At 35.3% G+C, this 20,054-nt stretch overlaps 1 protein-coding gene across 1 annotated transcript; it reads left to right on the top strand.

The window, feature by feature from the left end:
- The first annotated feature begins 962 nt into the window (after positions 1-962).
- LOC132617828 (oligopeptide transporter 7-like) lies at positions 963-10,502 on the top strand. The gene is made up of 8 exons (XM_060332902.1): positions 963-1,283; positions 2,764-3,033; positions 3,743-3,972; positions 4,720-4,817; positions 6,291-6,860; positions 7,806-8,061; positions 8,590-8,772; positions 9,288-10,502. Exons 1-8 carry the CDS (start codon positions 1,235-1,237, stop codon positions 9,900-9,902), a joined length of 2,271 nt encoding a protein of 756 aa, XP_060188885.1. The 5' UTR covers positions 963-1,234; the 3' UTR covers positions 9,903-10,502.
- Positions 10,503-20,054: the final 9,552 nt, after the last annotated feature.

The raw sequence follows: 20,054 nt of genomic DNA, 5'->3' as shown, positions 1-20,054 counted from the left end.
TAAAAATAACAAAATAAATAGAAAATACATAGAAAAACAAAATACATAGAAATATTAAACTTAATAAACAAAATACATAGAAATAATAAACAACAACAACATAGCACAAATAATATTTCAAAATTTCAGTTTTTCTTTCAAAACATTTTTCTCGTGTTAAGTTTCTTTAAAATTAGCTAGCCTTGAGCACACTTTGTTTTTCTTTAGATTCTTTTAGCAAGACCTCCAAAAGGTCTATTTTTTCTTTAGCTTCCATAAGCTTAAATTGCAAGTCAAACTTCACGGTATCTCTTGAGATACGTGAAGTTGCGGTATCTCTATCAAGAGGAGGCTTTTTAATCTTCGCCACCACCGTTTTATCCACGGGAATGCTATCTTCCCAATGAAAATGTTTGCAACTACCCATATCCTATAAACATTACAAGAAAATTAATTTTTAAAGGGAAAATATGTAAATAATGTGAAAAAAATTTAAACCCTTAAAAATTGTAAAAACACTTACTTCGGGCACTTTACAACTCCAAAAGCGACGCCCCGGATTATCTTCAGTCCTTGATGTTCTTAGCTTACAATAATGATCACATTCACAAACATCGAGTTCTATAGCAAAGTTTGACGTTTTAGAGGTTTGAGACATGATTTTTTTTTTTTGGGGGGGGGGGGGGGGGGGGGGGTTAAAGTATGTTGAAAGAATGAAAATAGAGAAGGTGAAGAAGAGTAACTTGGAAAAATGAGACTGGTTGGGTTTTTATTAAACCGACTAAACTGTAAAAGTGTAGTTTACCCCTATTGCGCACTAATTTATTGCGCAAAGGTAGTTTGGTTACTGTGTTATTTTGGTCTCAAGCACCACTTTTTGAGTCATTTAAATTGGAGACTCGTCAAACATGTGTTAAAGACCACCAAAATGTATAATCACCCGCAGGTAGGCCAGGTTCATTTTCTTTCTTTATTACTCCTACTAAATTTATTTGCAAGTTGAAAAATTAAAAAACATTGTTATCCGTACTTATACACCATGAATCTCATTTTCTCCATTGCTGACTTCAACAACTCTCAACTTTACATGTTACCCACTTCATCTCATCTCCGACAACATAAATATTCCATTGACAGATTCTGTACGCACTTACAACATAAATTCATCTTCTTTATCTTGTTCACTTTGAATCTGAATCTAATACAAAATCCTTCACTATAGTACGTTGACTTTATATAGTGATAGAGGAAAATCATGATTGACCATGAAGAAGAAACACATGAAGAAATCTCAGCTCCACTTAGTAAGCATTCATAAATTCTTACTTGTTGCTCTTTCACTTCACCCTATTTTACATCTTCACGAAATATCTTCTTAGTGGCAGTAGAGGCAGATTCAAAATTTTGAGTTTTTGAATCTTGAATTTCAAAAAAGTCAATTTAATGGGTGTGGATGAATTAGATTTCTTAACACAAATATATATGTGGTTCCGATAAAAGCTACACAGAATCCGTAATTAGAATATCTAGTTCTTCATTGCCTCTCTATATGCTGGAGTTAGATTCAAAATTTAAGTTTGATGGTTATGTATTTATTACTTTTGAAATTATGAATTCATTTTTTTTTTTTTTTTTTTTGTGATTTGCAATACATATATCTATGCTGAAAGTAGTGGTTCAGTTAAATCCATTGATGATATTGCTACATTCATATTATGTGGTTTGGCTTTTAGGAAATACGTGCATACTTAGGTGGCAGTTGGACATATATATATTTGGTTAAATTTGAAAAAAAAAAAAAAGTTTTTGAAGTTGTTTCAAAATTAGTTATTGGAAGTTGAAATTATGTTTAGATATGCATTTTGCTTGAAAAAGAAGTTGGAGTTACTTTGAGTGGAAGATCCAAACCAATTTTTAAAACTTAGAAAAGTTTTCTTCGAATGTATCAAAAAACTGATCAAATTTCATGAAGAAATAATATTTTCAATTTTTTTTAGTGAAAAAAGTAGTAAAAAGTATCTACTTTCAAATGGAAGCTTAGTACACGAAACTACTCTGTGAGTCTGTGGGGATGAACTTATGTCTATAAGCTGCAAACAGCTTATAAACTAAAAAAAATAAGTTGAGATAGTCTAACTTATTTTTTTTTTGACTTATAAGCTGTTTTCAGCTTATGAGTTGCTTTAGATAAGCTAAGTCAAATGGGCCCAATTATTTTTTTGAGCTTATTTTAAGCACAAAATGACTTTAAGCTGGCCAGTCAAACACTCAAAAAAGCTGAAAACAGCTTATAAGCAACTTATAAGTCAATCCAAACGGGCTCTGTATCTACTTCCTCCATTAAATAATTAAATTTTTGGGATGTAGCACACCCATTAAGAAATCTAATTAATGGCATAGATGAAAGTATCATTTGACTAAATTACCCTATGTATTTCCCCAAACTTTTAGAATTTGAAAAAACTATTACTCCATCCGTTCACTTTTACTTGTTCACTTTGGACTTTTCACACTGTTTAAGAAATAATAAATGAAGTGCATAATTTACCAATATAACCATATTAATTGGTACATATTTTTATTGGATTTCAAAAAAGATTTGAACTGAGTAATTAATACTATGGGAAAAATAGAAAAAAAAAATTGTCTTATCTTGATATGCTAAAAGTGACAAGTAAAAGTGAAAATCTATTTTTAAAATATTGGACAAGTAAAAGTGAACCGTGAGAGTTACATTTTTGTTTAACTTACAATTTTGAATCTATGGGTATGCAAATGTTGCAGTTGATAAGCAGAAGCAGAAGGAGATATCTTCACATTACAGCAATGATGTTTCAAGCAGTAGTTCTCAATCTGAAAACTCACCAATTGAGCAAGTTGCACTTACTGTTCCAATCACAGACGACCAAGCACTTCCGGTTGTTACATTCCGAATGTGGATTCTTGGAACTCTAGCTTGTATTCTCCTCTCATTTCTCAACCAATTCTTCTGGTTCCGCCGTGAACCGCTCTCCATCAGCTCAATCTCCGCTCAAATCGCGGTGGTTCCACTAGGTCAGTAGCGGAGACTCGAAGGGTGGTTAGTTGGACACCCTTATCGGAAGATTATAATTTGTTAGAGAAAGTTATACTACATAAAAACTACTGCTCCCTCCGTTTCAATTTATGTGGTACGGTTGGAATTTCGAGAGTAATCAAATTTTTCTTTGACGGGAAATTTTTTATATGACTTTAAAATTTTTGAAGCTGTTAATTATTGTGATTTATAGTACTTTTTATGTAATTTCTAAATATATAAATTTTATTTCAAAAAACATATATCTTCTATTTCTGAATTCACAATCAAAGTTTAGAAGTTTGAATCTCGAAATTCTAACGGTGCAACATAAATTGAGACACATGGAGTATATATTAAAGGTAGGCAATTGGCCATAGAAACTAAATATTTTTCGCTTTATTTGAAATTTTTGAAGTTGAAGTTGAAGATGAGTTGTGTTTGGTTGCAATCCTTGCAAAAAGATATTTGGTTGTTTGAATGTATTGAAGGGGAAAATATGATTTTAGGTGTTTTTCAAAGTTGTACTGTAGTTGAAATTTTCACGCCCAAAGATTTTTAAATAAAGTGAAAAGAATTTCTGAAAAAAAAGAAAAATTCTCACTGTCAAATGCTGATTTTTAGATAAAGTGAAAATAATTATCGAAAAAAGTGAATAATTCTCATGGCCAAACAGTTCCCTTAACGAAATTTCTGGTTTTGCTCTAGGTCACCTAATGGCTATGACGATCCCGAATCGAGTTTTTTTCAAAGGGGGGAAATTCGAATTTACGCTAAATCCAGGGCCGTTCAATGTGAAAGAACATGTATTGATTACGATTTTCGCCAACTCTGGTGCTGGGAATCCCTATGCTATTCATATTGTTAGTGCGGTCAAGGTTTTCTATAAGAGGACGTTGACTTTTTGGGTTTCGTTGATTGTGGTTCTAACGACACAGGTATAGTATTTTGATAATTAACACTAATTTGTCATTTCTTCCAAATTTGTTAAAAAAATAATAATAGACCTTTGCACATGATTAGTTGAAGTGAAGTTAAAAAGAGCATTTGAAAGTTGAAATAGTATTTAGATAGAAACTAGAATTGAAATTTTAAGAGTGAAACATAGTACTCCTTCCGTCCCAATTTATGTAATATAATTTGAGTAGACATACAATTTAAGAAAGAAAAGAAGATTTTTTAAACTAATGATCTAAAATAAGCCGTAAATATTTATATACTTGTAAATCATTTTATTACAAATTAGAAGCATGTAATCTAAATATAAAAATGTATCATTCTTTTTTGACAGACTAAAAATTAAAAGTGAATAACATAAATTGAGACATTGGGAGTAGGCGTTTCGCCATAGAATTTGGAAGCTTGATTTCATATTCTGATTTAAACTCAACATTTGTTTATGAAATTTGCACAAAATTTTAACTTCAATTTATGATCATGATTTTAAATTCTAAATTCTCTAAAAAGTAGGATTTGAAATTCCAAAAACGCGATTTCAATTTTTTTTAAAACGTAAAACTGGACCCATAAATTTATAGTATTTTATTAAAAAAAGACCCATCATTTTATATTTTATTAAAAAAGACTCATCCTCGACGTGATGTCCGTATCATGTGTAAAAATTATATTAAAGAATAAATAATTAGAGATTCTGTACGTCGTTGATTGTGGTTCTGACGACGCAGGTATTGGGCTTTGGATGGGCCGGGATTTTTAGGAAGTATTTGGTGGAGCCTGCTGCTATGTGGTGGCCCCACAATCTTGTTCAAGTCTCTCTGTTTAGGTACGTAACAATCCACTTTAAGTTATCGTGTGGACTTTAATGGGCTTTTGCCACGTGGCAACCAGCTAAGTAGTGATTCTTTGACATATCTTTAGTGGGAAGAGATTCTATTAGGAAAAGTTTTCCACTTATGTATTTGATTTTTTTTTTTTGATAAAGCACTTATGTATTTGATATTGCAGAAGCTATTTCAGAAGAATAAAAAGTTTTCATGAGAACATTTTAGGTTGTTTAATTACTGGTCATTTGGTAGGTAGCCAAAATTATCCCGGGACTAATTTATCCCCTCTCTTGGGATTATTTTATACCATCTAAAAGATGGTATAAAATAGTCTCGGGATAAGTGGGATAAGAAGGGATATTCCACTCTTGGGATTATGCTTCATTTTGTACCGTATTTGGTAGGAGGTATAAATTTATCCTCCTGGGATAAATTTATACCTCCTACCAAAGACGGTATAAAAAATTAGTGCTGAGATATGCCAGCCTATACCATGCACCAAACGATTGAAAGATTTATCCTTTTTTCTAGCAAAGGGGAAATGAATTCATTTGTGAAATTACTTGCTCCAACCAAGGACATCAATATGTAGTTGTGAAATCTTCAATATATAGTCCATTTTCTTTTAGAAAATATGTTTCATTCACTAAACAAAGAAAATATTTTCCATGACAAATAACTTCCATCATGCCAGACACATTGAGAGTAGGAAGTATTGCAAACCATTGAATCCCTATGTAATCAGCAAGTCTTTCATTTAAAATTACTTGAGCAGGCTCGTTGGGTGATCAAGAATGCACATGGCTTAGGTTGATGACGTCCATTACACTTAGGAGTTAGGAGGATACCATATCCAAGTGGTCTAACTTGCCTCATAATTTGTAATAACAAGGAGGGTTGTATTTGTGCAGTATGAATCACGGTCATTGAAGTTTTTTCCTTCCAACTATAGGAGGATCAACAATATTCCCGCTTACTCTCTATGTGATTTTAACTTCAATCTACTGGTTGGTGATGGAGGAGCTTGAAATAAATCTTTTAAGGTCGAGGAAAAAGGAAAAAAAGCAAGTTTGGCCGTGCTACGCGAATAAGTCACTTGGCTTTGGCTAGCATTTACATAAATTCCAGTAGATCAGGAAATTATCTTTATAAGTGAGGTATCTTCTCTCAAGATAGTTTTCTCAGCGCCTCAACTGGCCAACCCCAACTGATAAAGACAAGGAGGGGAAAGATGAGAATTTTCACCATTATATTACTGAAGCCAAAAAAGTTACAAAAAATATTAAAAGCACTGATTTGTTCCCACTTTACTGGTTTTTATTTAGCTTGTTATATAAAGTTCTTGAGCTCCCTTCATGCATTGAAACATGTGGTACTTAGAACTTAGAAGAGAACTCTAAAAACATAGTATGCTGTTGCAGTGGTTGTTATGACTTATATGCTTATAGAAGTTTTCACTTCGAAAATGGCAGGGCACTTCATGAGAAAGAAGAGAGAGCCAAGAACGAATTGACACAAAACCAGTTCTTCCTCATTGCCTTTTTATGTAGCTTTGCTTACTATGTCTTTCCAGGTTACCTTTTCCCAATGCTAAGTTCCCTTTCCTGGCTATGTTGGTTATACCCAACTTCTGTCCTTGCCCAACAGTTGGGTTCTGGGCTTCATGGTCTTGGAATCGGTGCCATTGGACTCGATTGGTCTAGTATATCCTCCTATCTTGGAAGCCCACTAGCTAGCCCGTGGTTCGCCACTGCAAACATAGCTGCTGGATATTTTCTCATAATGTATGTTGTTACACCTTTTATGTACTGGTCCAATGTGTACAAAGCCAAGACCTTTCCGATATTCTCAGATGGCCTCTTCACATCAGATGGTCAAAAATACAATATTTCAGCCATTATTGATCCAAATTTCCATATTGATTTCAATGCTTATGATCGTGAGGGCCCTCTCTATCTCAGCACTTTCTTTTCAATGACTTATGCATTCAGCTTTGCGTGCCTCAGTGCCACAGTCGTTCATGTCTTCCTTTTCCATGGACGGTAAGTCGCAGTCTTGGACAAATGATAATTTTTGCAGATTGTCTTATTCTATTCTATGTATCTGACTCTCTATGTATATATTTCTACAATGTTATAATGTGCTTTTGGTGCAACTCGCTTCACATCTAATTGTCACTAAAGATTGAAAAGAATTTTTGTTGCAATGTTTCAGAAATATCTTAGTATGTAGGTTGCAATACACTTAACAACTAGTATAATCACAGGTATCACTGAAGATAATATTTGTCGATAGAGTAATCTCTATGCTGAAGCATTTAAATTAGGACGAATCAGATAAGAACTTTTTTCATTTTGTGATTAAAAACAATTTGCAAGTGACATACCAATCAAAGAGTAATTTGCAAACAACATGTGTGCATTTTATTGGCAATTGATCTTGTCCAAGGCAAAAGTTGTATTGATAGCTACAGATGCTAGACCACGTGATACTACATTGGAATTTAAAGGCTGCTGCTGATGGACTGAATTGTCTAATTATGAGAAGTTTCACCTTTTCTGTAGATTTAATACTCCATTTAAAGCTTAGCTGCATATGGTGTTACCTTAAAAGTGAAGTTGGTCTAGCACCAGAAAGTGGCAAAAAAGTAACAGGGGTGGGGAAAAGATGAGTGCTATTAGGATAAAACGAAGTAAAACAAAACTTTCTAAAAATAGCTTTCGACACATTGATGCTCATAAATCTGTAATACGGCTTTCTACATGATTAAAGAAAATGATTCCTTGAATTCGTTCTAAATGATTCTCTCCTCATCTTGTTGAGGGAAGTAAAAAGGCAAAAACTTCTCCGCGTTCCTAATGTGTAAAAAAAGATAAGTGGAACTTTGCATTGTTGTGCTGTGTCTATCTGTGTTCCTAATGTAAGTTTTGAGCTAGTTTTGGCTTTAATGCACAAGACATATCAACTCATTGAATTTGGGAATGTAGAGATCTATGGCAGCTGAGCAAGTCTGCTTTCCAAGAGAAGAAAATGGATATTCACACAAAGCTAATGAGAAAGTACAAGCAAGTTCCTGAATGGTGGTTCTTAAGCATTCTTCTTGTAAATATTATTGCAACTGTGGTTATATGTGAATATTACAAAGCGCAGCTCCAATTACCATGGTGGGGTGTCTTGCTGGCGTGTTTTCTTGCTTTCTTTTTCACCCTTCCGGTTGGCGTCATCACTGCTACCACAAACCAAGTAATGTGCTATATATTCTGTTTCATAGCTGTTTGCAAACATCCATAGCTTTTTTTTGATTGCATCCTATCCTATGGTTTATTCCATTAGTAATAGGGATATGTTGCCATGCATAAGCTGGGATTAGTACTTATATAAGGGAAAAAAAACTGGCATCTTTTTCAGGTACAGTCAGACCTCTCTATAACAGTCATCCTCTATAACAACATTTTACTATAACGGCCAAGTTTTCTTTGGAACCGATTTCTCATGTTATGTTACAGTATATTATATGTTCTCTATAACAGCATTTCGCAATAGTAGCCAAAAAGTATCCGGACAAACGACACCTTTATAGAGAGGTTTGATTGTATTACCTTGATATCTCTCTTGTGGATTCTAGTTGATTTTGGATTTGGCATACTCTATATGAGAGCATTGGGATTTTGCACAATGCAGTCTTACATGAAGATATATAAGCTATCTTCTATTCAAACACCACATGAAACTCTTTCTGGTTCTAACCTTCCAATATCTTTTTGTGCACAGACTCCTGGTTTGAATGTGATAACGGAGTACATAATTGGGTACTTGTACCCCGGATATCCAGTAGCTAACATGTGCTTTAAGGTGTACGGATACATCAGCATGAAGCAGGGACTAACATTTTTACAAGACTTAAAGCTTGGACATTACATGAAGATTCCTCCCAGAGCAATGTTTATGGCTCAGGTGGGCTTTTCTTTCCTTCTGCATCTGTAAATTCGGAGCCTGTTTGACCAATAGTTCCTTTCCTCTATTTCTCCTCTCCCTCTCTGGAATAACAAAGTATTTCTAGGAAAAATACAAGTTAATATGTTTTCACATAACTTCAAAGGCTTTCATAATAAATATTTAAAATAACGTCTCTGTTTAAACAATCCTAATAGTAAAATGCGCCATGATACTTGTCCTTTTTTGTAATTTGATGCTCAAAAGCATTTTTTTTTAAATATTAGACAAACACAATCTACTTATCAATTATTGAAAAAAATGCTTCTCAAACAAACTGGTCAAACCAAAATTGCTTTTCTCCAAAAGCGCTTTTCTGAAAAGCTGCTTTGATAGAAGTTCTTCTCAAAACAAGCAGTTTTTGGCAGCGTGGCGAAACAGACTCTGATGTGTTGGCATGTGAAACTAGCTCGGGTGCCTGGTTGAACAGATAGTCTTGCGAACTGTAACCTTTGTGCTTTGAACTCTTTAATCAGGTTGTTGGAACCTTGATATCAGCTCTAGTGCATCTTGGAACAGCATGGTGGCTTATGGAAACCGTCCCAGATATTTGTGACAGGGCTTTGCTTCCTCCTGGAAGCCCGTGGACGTGCCCAGGCGATCATGTATTCTATGATGCCTCAGTCATCTGGGGTTTGATTGGGCCGCAAAGAATTTTTGGAAACCTTGGTCACTACTCTGCCCTAAACTGGTCTTTCTTATTCGGAGCTATAGCTCCTGTAATTGTTTGGATCGCGCACAAGAGTTTTCCTAACCAGCAGTGGATCAGGTTAATCACAGTGCCTGTGCTATTAGCTGGGATAATCAATATGCCACCAGCTACTTCTGTAAACTACAACAGTTGGATCATTATAGCTTTTCTTTCTGGATTTGTTGGTTATAGATACTATAGGAAAATGTGGAGTCGTCACAATTATGTTTTATCTGGGGCGTTAGATGCTGGATTAGCATTCATGGGGGTGTTGTTGTATTTATGCTTGGGAATGGAGCATGTTAGGCTTGACTGGTGGGGAAGTGATGCAGATCGATGCCTGTTGGCTAAATGTCCGACTGCTGAAGGGGTTGTGGTTAAAGGATGCCCCGTTTTTTAAGTGATCAATGAAAAGATGTGTCGGGACTTATTCGAGGCGTTTGATTATTCTTTTGGTGTATATGTTTGTAAATGGATGTAGGTTAGTAGTCCTTGCATTGTTTTGGAATTAATTATTGTGAGGAGTTCTGCAACTTTCACCCTTTTACTACTGGAGTTCAGTTTCATCACAAGGTTGATGGAGATGGTAATTATCATCTCTCTTACAACATTTGAGCTCTTTTGGGTGCAAATATTCGGCTTTCTTGCATAAGTTTGTCCAGAAAATTCACGAGACTCGTTTATCATTTGAAAGTAGCTTGAAATGTTAAAGGCCTATTTGTAATGTGTCTCAACTTGTTTGGTAGTGTATGTTGTGATGGTCAATTGATCATTGCAATTCCTGGTCTCAATTGGAAACTTAAGTCAGGAACTCCTGATTCAAGAAAATGCCATGTAAACTTGTACTGTCTGATTGATGGATTTTTACAGTTTACACTCCCTTTGATTGGTAGAACATAGTGAAAAAGTGCCAATGAAACATTGATTCTTGCTGTCATTTTTTTTGGTTGAATCTGTGTACAAGTGCAAGCAACTACAGATATTCAGCAGCTTTCAGACTTTCTTAATCTATTTTTTTTTTTTGGATAATCGTGGTGGTTTGGTCTGCTTACGTGCACGTCGATAATTTCTCGGAGTATTTGCTGCCTCCCACCAGTACATGTAGTGGGTAGTTTCTGTCCACCAAAACTTGGATTGATGGAACGAAATCACCTAGTATTTTTGGCTCGGGTAAAATAACCTTCTTAATCTTCTCGTCATCTATAGACTATAGTAAGGAATTGAGCAGACCAATTCAAATAATTGAACAACCATTACAATGAGTTAGCTTAATACAAAAGCTTATTTGTCTAACTGGAGTCTAATCTAAAATTCCAAAGAATTTAACTTACATAAGTTCACGGTGCAAAGTGCGTAATTTTAACACACGAGTGCAATCTAACTTTGCCCTAATTTTGTAATTATTGGTCTTCAACAAAAAACTCCTGATAGGCGCGAGTCATCAACTTGCATTGATTACGTACTTGCCCTTTGTACACACTGGCCATCGCTACTATCTATTGAATGATTCAGTGAAGTGCTCGGATCGCGCCTACGCGAGTAGTTCACTGCCCAAGGGCTTGTCTAATCGGGACTCGCGCCGAGAACTTCCAAAATAACGTGTTAACTTTTGACAAACTTAAAGGACTAAAACTGTTCAGTACGTACTTAAGTGACTATTTTGAATACACCCTCAAACATAAGGGACCAATAATGTAATTTCTTTCATATATACTCTCTCCGTCCCAATTTAAGTGTCTTACTTTTCTTGTTGGTCTGTACCAAAAAGAGTGTCTCTTTCTATATTTAATAAGTTGATAATTCAAATATACTACCTGGTAAGTTTATAGCCACAAAATACAAATGACATTTTACTATATTATACATATTGTTAATTTAGAACCACAGAATTCAAAAGTCTCCCTTTATTTTTGGGTCATTTGCACGATTGCCCTTCAAAGGCACTGGTCTTTATTTTTTGCACTTCGCTAAAAATTCCTTGGTTTCGGGTTTGAACGCCCGCTTAATAAAAACTTTTAAAAAAATCGCAAGGTAAAGTGTGATTCGCAAGACAGAGTTTCAAACTACCTTAAGGTTTTTTTTTTTTTTTTTTTTACTTAGTTGGAATTTTATAAACATCTGCCTTAAAGCCTAACTTTTGCCCGAATAGGCCTAATTTGGACAAAAGTTAGGCCTTAAGGCAGAGATTTGTCTTAAGGCCTAATTTTGGGTAAAAGTTTGCCTTAAGGCATAACTTTGGTCCGAATAGGCCTAACTTTGCTATAAAACTCTGTCTTGAGAAATCATCTTTTTTTTTTTTTTTTTACTGAGACGAGGTTCGAACTCCAAACCTCATGGTATTAGGCGAAGATCAAAAATTAAAGTCCACCAATTTGAGGGGAAAAAATTAAAGACTAGTGCATTTGAAGGACAAGCCGCACAAAAAAATGTTTATTTTTTAAATTTTGTGTCTAGTCAAACTAACCCGGAGGCAATTAATTATAGGTGATAAAAAGGTTTTAAAATTGAGTCGGGGTAACTCAAGTTTTTTTTTTTTTTATTGAGTAGAGGTGATAAAATTTGGATTAGTGATTAAGGATTTTTGACCATTTTCGAACTTGTCCAACAGTTTTATTTTTAACTCTTTGGCCCGAAGCTTTATTTTTAACACTTAGCCCCAAGTTTTATTTTTGACACTTTGACCCAACCAATATAAACCCTAAATTACCCAAAAGGGGTAAAACAAAAAAAAAATGGCGCCAATTTTAGCGCCATTGTTGCTTCCCCTGCTTCTTCATCAATTCTTCTTCCTGCTTCTTCTTCGTCAATTTTAGCGCCATTGCTGCTTCTTCATCAATTTTAGCGCCATCAGTGCTGCTTCTTCTTTTTCCATTGATGCCGTTTATTCTTTATTTTGGAGAATTTGCTCAAGAAAGAAAAAAACGAAACCATCAGATTTTGCAATTTTTTGACTGGATTTCGTTCGTGTAGCACTGGGCATTACTTCATAAGTGATTTCCGCTCATTTGGTAAGTAAAACAATGTTGTTTTGTTTCAATTATTCATCTGGGTATAGCTGCTGATTTTCCAACAATTTACATTAGCAGTTGCAGTTCTGGCAACAAGTGCTAAAACTGCTGTATAAGAGCTTGTGAATATTTTGCAACTACTGTTGTAGTTTCTGCACTACTTGCAATAAATTATGCAGTTGTTGCAACAGATTACAATTGCTAAAAATGTATATAAATATTTACAATAGTTGTAGTACTTTGTCCAACAACTGTGAAATCTGTTGGACATCTTCTACTCTTTCCAACAACTGACTGACTTATTGCAACAAGTATGTTACTTGCTGCAACAAGTACAACAGTTGTTGGACATATTTTACAGCTGTTGGATGAAACAGAGACTGAAGCTATCGCCAACAACTAAGTGAGTAGTTAGAACAAGTAACTTACTTGTTGCAACAAGTCACTTATTTGTTCCAACTAGTCACTTAGTTGTTGCAATTTGTTATGAAACAAAGACAAAAACTGAAGATGTCTTCAACAAATAAGTGAGCTGTTGCAACAAGTAACTTAGTAACTTACTTGTTGCAACAAGTCACTTATTTGTTCCAACAAGTCACTTAGCTATTGCATTTTGGTATGAAACAGAGACAAAACTAAAGCTATCTCCAACAAATAACTGAATTGTTTCAACGAGTCACTTATTTGCTCCAACAAGTCATTTAGTTGTTACATTTTGTTATGAAACAGAGATAAAAATTGAAGCTGTCTCCAACAAATACGTGAGTTGTTGCAACAAGTAACCTACTTGTTGCAACAAGTCACCTACTTGTTCCAACAAGTCACTTAGTTATTGCATTTTGTTACTATACTGTCATGACTGATTTTCTTAAAATAAAATATCTTTAGGTACCGTTAATGGGGGACTCAATAACAATAGTTGTTGATTGCCATGGTGAATGGATCAGGAAGAACAATTGATATATTTGGCGATCGAAGGATAGTGACATGTTAGAGACGATAGCGATAACTGTTCAAAGAGATGTTGTGTTTGATGATTTTGTGAACTTAATCATCACCTATTGTGAATTAACTTGTGAACCGAAAGATCTTGCCTTCACTTACATGCATAACTCTTTTGAAAACTAGAGGGTCTTACCTTTTAAGATAACCGATCAACTTCGTTTGCGTACTTATTTGAATGATGTAGCTAGGCCCATTTTAAGGGCATACGTAGTTGGAAGCCCGGTAGAGAACCGTAATTTAGCTCAAGACCAACAAGATATCTTAAATGATAAATTGGATGGGGTGGATATGCATATTCCAAATAATGGAAGTGGGGTTGAGCCGATTCCTATACCCAAAGTTGCGAGCAATACACTGTGTGCTGCACAATCGTCACAGTCCAACCATGTTCAAGATGATGAAACAAGTTTTTATAAAGGAATGTCATTCAAGGACAAACAAGTACAAGCAACTTAATTGAAACTTGCTTGCTTGAAGAAAGATTTTAGACTCAAGAAGGTGATTAATTCGCGTACTATGTATTGCTTTAGATGTATACATCCGGAGTGCAAATGGTGGCTGAGGGCTGTGAAGCTTTTAAATTCTGACAAATTTTGTATTAAAACCTACATAAAGCATCACACATGTGGTTCGAAGCATATTACAAGCCATAATCCACACGCCACAACGAAAGTCATTAGTGAATACTTCACAGATAGGTTTCTTGACGGTAAAGGCCTATCTACAAATGATATGAGCCAGTCAATTCGCACATAATTGGGTTGTAAGGTAAGTTATTGGAAGGTTTGGAAGGGTATGGAGATTGTAAAGGATTTGACAAGGAGCATACATAAGCACAGGTATGCAGTGCTTGATGTGTACCATTATGTGCTTCATTCCGCAAATCCGGGAAGTAAGAAGGTACTGAAGATAGATGAAAATGGGAACTTCAAGTACTTTTTTGTAGCCTATAAGACTTGGATGCTTGGTTTTACTCAAATGAGAAAAGTCATAGCTGTCGATGGAACATTCTTGAAGAGCAAGTACGAAGGAGTGTTGTTGTTAGTAGTGGCACAGGATGCGGAGATTCATATTTTTTTGGTGGCATTTTATGTGGTGGACAAAGAGTGCGATGCCTCATACAAATATTTTTTTGAACAAATAAGAATCTATGTAGATGATACCACTGAGTTGTGCATAATTTCTGATAGGCATCCAAGTATCAAAAAATCGGTTTCAATTGTCTTCCCTACATCTCATTATGGTTTTCGCATGAGACACCTTGGGGAAAATCTCAGAACCACCTTTCATAATCTGAAGGTCGTATCTCAGTTTTATAAATCAACAAAATCGTACAATATAGATGAGTTCAATGACCATTTCAATCAAATCAGATATGTGGTCCTTGGGGTAGACGAACATCTTGAATGTGTTGGATCCCACAGATGGAGCAGGGTATTCTTCCCCAGAAATAGGTATTTACACATTACAGTTTCCAACAAGTAACACATATGTTGCAATAACTCACTTAGTTATTGTATTTTGTTACGAAACAGAGACAAAAACTGAAGCTGTCTCCAACAAATAAGTGAGCTGTTGCAACAAGTAACTTACTTGTTGCAACAAGTCACTTAGTTTTTCCGACAACTCACTTAGTTGTTGCATTTTGTTATGAAACAGAGAGAAAAATTGAAGTCGTCTCCAACAAATAGGTGAGCTGTTGCAAAAAGGAACTTACTTGTTGCAACAACTCATTTAGTTGTTGCAATTTGTTATGAAACTGTCATGACTATTTGATTTTTTCCAATAGCTAACCTGATTTGTACATTAATGAAAGACTTTACTGTTTATTTTCACAGATATAATCTTATGACGACAGACATTGATGAGTCATTTTTCACAGGTATAATCTTATGAGAACAAACATTGCTGAGTCGGTGGATGCAGTGTTCGATGTTGAAAGAGAATCTCCTATTATTGCTTTATTTGATGCCATAAATAGGAGGTTTGCAGAAAAATTTCATGAGAGGCGTATGGAAGTCATCGACTTACCAACCATCTTTGTTCCCTTTAGTGGAAATTTTTTTTCAAAATTTATCAACTTGGGGAACAAGTTATTGGCCCATCAAACTGCCAACTACAAGTTCAACGTCATCGTTCACGGTGTAGTTGCGACAATCGATCTGCAAAGAAGATCTTGTAGTTGTAGATTTTTTGACCTGGACAAAATATCTTGTCCACATGTAATGGCAGTGCTTCGGGTCCAATAGGGTGAAGACTTTGGAATGCGGATTTATGAGTACTCATCTCCATATTATAAGGTGAAGAAATACATAATTGCATATTATGAGGAAATTTGTCCTGTGCCTTCTGAATAATCTTAGGAAGTTCCTTTGGAGATTTTAGAGAGAGTAATACCTTCTCCACATATTGATTTCAGCAAACCTGGAAGAAGGCGGACAAAGAGGAGGCGTGAGATCAGGGAATCATTTCCAACGAGGAAAAACAAATGGTCCTTATGCAAAACAGCTAGCCACAAAAAAATTACATGCCCAAGCCGAAATGCTCCATAATTGTTAATTGCATTGTGTTGTAATAATAGTTGTTGGTGGTGGTGGTGGTTGTGAACAATTTCTTTATGACATTTTAATGTTGTTCCATCTTAGAATGGTAATTTCTGTTCTTGGAGTTTGTGAATTTGGTTTCTATGATATGGGAGGACTTGTTGAAACAACCAGTTATCTGTTGGAACTTGATTTATATTAGATGTTGATCTTGTTTAAATCACAAATGTATGTTCTTATGTTAATAAATTGCTAAAAGATTTCCAATAAGTAAGCAATCTGTTGCAACAACTTTCTTACTTTTTGTAGAAATTCCAACAAGTGACAGGCCTTGTAGCAGCAACTAGTAATTTGTTGAACATATTACAAAAAATGGGAGTTTTTAAGAAGTATCAAATCTGTTGCAACAACTAAGTTACTTGTTGGGGTTTGTCCAACAAGTGACACGACTTGTTACAACAACTAGGTTGGTTGTTTAAGTTTTTCCAACAAGTGGAGTGACTTGTTGCAGAAACTAGGTAACTTGTTGTGTTTTATCCAACAAGAGTAAGGACTTGTTCAACAAATATATAACTTGCTGCAACAGATACTATAGTTATTGCAATAGATACTACTTGATTCACCCATAATTAGTGATCAACAGAGGGAATCAATGATATTTAGTGATAAACAAATAAAATCAACGATATTTAGTGATCATACTTAATCAATTTGATGGTATTTTGACTCAGGATAAATGATCAACTAAGTCACTATGCACTAAATCGAGTGATCATTAGAGTGAATTGATGTGAAGTACTTGATTCACCCATATTTAGTAATAAACAAAGGAAATCAACGATATTTAATGATCAATATATATACTTAATCAATTTGATGATATTTTGAGTCAGAAAAGATGATCAACTAAGTCACTATGCACTAAATCGAGAGATCATTAGAGTGAATTGATGTGAACTACTTGATTCACCCATATTTAGTGATAAACAAAGGAAACCAATGATATTTAGTGATCAAGTAAGTCACAATGCAAGTACATTGTTGCAATAACTAAGTATATTGTTGCAACAGCTGCTCTATCTATTGCAACAAATTTGTAACATGTTGCAACATCTTCAGCAGCTGTTTGATTTTTTGCAACAGATGAGTTATCTGTTCCAACATATGACCCATTTGTTGCAACATATTACGCATCTGTTGCAATAATTTACGCAGTTGTTTGATTTTTACCAACAAGGTCCTGAGTCTGGTGCAATAACATTTTCACATATGTTGCAACATTTGCAGTAGCTGTTTGAGTTTTACCAACATATTTGTGACTTGTTTGAAACTACTGAACATAATGTGAAAATCTAACAACATACTGATTTTTTAATTTTATTTTTATCCAACATATGAGAAGCTATTGCAACATATTCATTATCTGTTGCAACAACTTTACACATTTGTTGCAACTTCTGAAGCAACTGATTGTTTTTTTACCAACAAATTATGTATTTGTTGCAACAGAATTGTGAGTTGTTTGAAACTACATAAACAACTTAAATACTTACTGAACATACATGAGAAAGGTATTGAATACCTAACATATATATAATAAGTAAATTACATAATTTCATCACCATAATTCACCAACATAAAGTAGTAAGTTAAAAGAAATTCTTCAACAGGCCATTTTGGGCTCCAATCAGCAAGCACCTTGGAAATTGTTTTGGCCCTCTTGCGAATCCCAATTGGATTATAGGATGAGGTAAGCTTTTTGGATGGATTGACACCCCTCTTGGATAACAATATCTGTATAGCAGAATTTGTGTCCTTTTGTGCCTGCACTAACTCTTCAACCTTGTTTATCAAATCATTCATTTTCTGCTTGCAAGTTTGCATTTACAAGCACAAGAAGGCACCTTGGAGATACCGGAAGCAACTGAAGAATATCTACCCAACCTATATGGGATATCTGCAGTCTGTCCACCACCACCAAGGGGAGTATATCCACCAGCTTTACCACCAACTCCATCACCATCATCATCTCTTCTTTTAGCAACAAGATCTGCCACAACTTGTTTTGCAACATCAACAACAATATCAAGATCAACACCATCACCTGCACCATCACCATCACCATCACCAACACCAACATCACCACCATCAACAATACCAGCCCTTGATTCCCTTATGATGGCTGCGGCTCTAGCCAATTTTTTTTTTTTATCTAATCAATCAATTTGTCCAGCACATATTCCACGGGCCCTAAAGTAACAAGACATGGCATGTTCGACTCTCATTTTGTCAGGACAAACCATGGGTGCACAACCTACAACAAACAAACAGATGGTTAGAGGTTACACGTCCACCAAACAAAGTATATAGAGAGACCTGGTTGCTGCTAGCTCTCTCAGACAATGCAGTAAGAGAATAACACAAGATTTTTACGTGAAAAACTCCTTGCTCAAGGGATTAAAAATCACGACCTACCTCGGTAGGATTTTAACTCCACTAACCAAGTAACTTCAGATTACAATCGATTGTAAGCTAGGAATTAACTCCCATAACCCCTCACCCTTACAATAGCCCAATCTTAACCTTTACACTTGACTACCCCTAGCCAAGCAAACTAATACACCTAGACTAACTCTAGCCACCCACATACTAATACACCTAGACGAACTCTAACCTAGTGTACCACTCAAGAGCTTGTGGAAGCAATCTTGAGAATTTAGAACACCTACAACTACCTTCCGTTTAGAGAAGAGTAGGCTTACAGTTTAACACAAAAGAATAAAGACTCAACAACCTCAGGACCTAAAGCATCTTCAGTTTTGGATCTGGTCCTTCGTCTTGTTAAGGCTTTGTTCTTGGGGAACACCTTGAGAGGTGGAGACTTTCACTTAGGATGGAGCAATTTGATTTGTGCAAGAATACTTCTTTATTTGAGCATGGTGTTGTATATGTAGAGGGACGGGGGTGAGAAGGTGACGGCCCATACTGGTCCTCTATTGTTGTATTGCTAGTGCACTGCTGTACTGCTACAGTGTCGACAGCTTTACAGCTGTAGAGTTGACTTTTCAACGGTCCAGGGACCTAGTCTCTCATCTGGAGGAACCTGGTCCCTCATTTATTCTTGAACAAGCTGCAACAACTCTGCTGCTACACTGCTGCAATGTCAGTCTCTTTACAATTATACAGTTAAGCAATAGCTGGGGACCTGATCTTATCTGGTCCCTCTGAATCTGTATCTGGTCCTTCATATATGGACATATCCTGCTGGGAACCTGATCTCATCTGGTCCCTCTGAAAACATATCTGGTCCTTTATATATGAACATATCCTGCAGTTTGTGTAGTGAGACTGATTGCATCTGTTTCTTCAAGGAGCATGTCAACATAGCCGCACATGAGATATCTGGTTCCTTAGGGTTCCTTAGGGTTTGTCAAATCTTCAAAACATAAGGTATCATAACTCATCACAGATATATTCAAATGGTGATAACAATTTACAAGTTGTTGTAATAGATTCACAAGTTAACAATTTGACAAATAACTTGATCTATTGCAGCAGGTGTCAGACATGTTCAATATTTTCCAACAGATTCTAAGGTTGTAGCAACAGATAAATGTATCTGTTGCAACAAGTAGTTACTTGTTATAAAACTATTCTGGGATATTTTCCAACAGATTCTGACTTACTGCTTCCTTAGGGGGAGGGGCGGTTAAAAGGATGAAGATTTATTTTTTTGTTATTGTTTCTGGCAGTCAACCATATGAGGATCCTTGGAAAAGAAACTTTTTCTAAGTAGTCAATGACTTGATTATGGAGGTGAGGAATAGATTCAAATGCCCAAGCCAAGAAAAAAAGATGCCACCAAAATCAAAATAATCAATGAAGTAAAAGAATTAAAAAGATAAAACATTGAAGAAAGAAAGTTTACCATGAAAGTCCAAGGAAAGCCATATAGGTTGATCGTCTTTACATTTGGGTTGAAATCTCACAACAAAT

Source organism: Lycium barbarum, chromosome 11 (assembly GCF_019175385.1).
Source record: "Lycium barbarum isolate Lr01 chromosome 11, ASM1917538v2, whole genome shotgun sequence".
Classification (NCBI taxonomy): domain Eukaryota; kingdom Viridiplantae; phylum Streptophyta; class Magnoliopsida; order Solanales; family Solanaceae; genus Lycium; species Lycium barbarum.
Note: the sequence above shows the minus strand (reverse complement) of the source record. Positions and strands in the feature narration are given on the sequence as shown.

Excerpts from the sequence above, each read along its gene's own strand:
- LOC132617828 (XM_060332902.1), top strand. The coding sequence starts at position 1,235 with ATGATTGACCATGAAGAAGAAACACATGAAGAAATCTCAGCTCCACTT. Across the intron at positions 6,861-7,805 it reads GTCTTCCTTTTCCATGGACG|AGATCTATGGCAGCTGAGCA; the intron begins GTAAGTCGCAGT and ends TTGGGAATGTAG. Across the intron at positions 8,062-8,589 it reads TCACTGCTACCACAAACCAA|ACTCCTGGTTTGAATGTGAT; the intron begins GTAATGTGCTAT and ends TTTTGTGCACAG.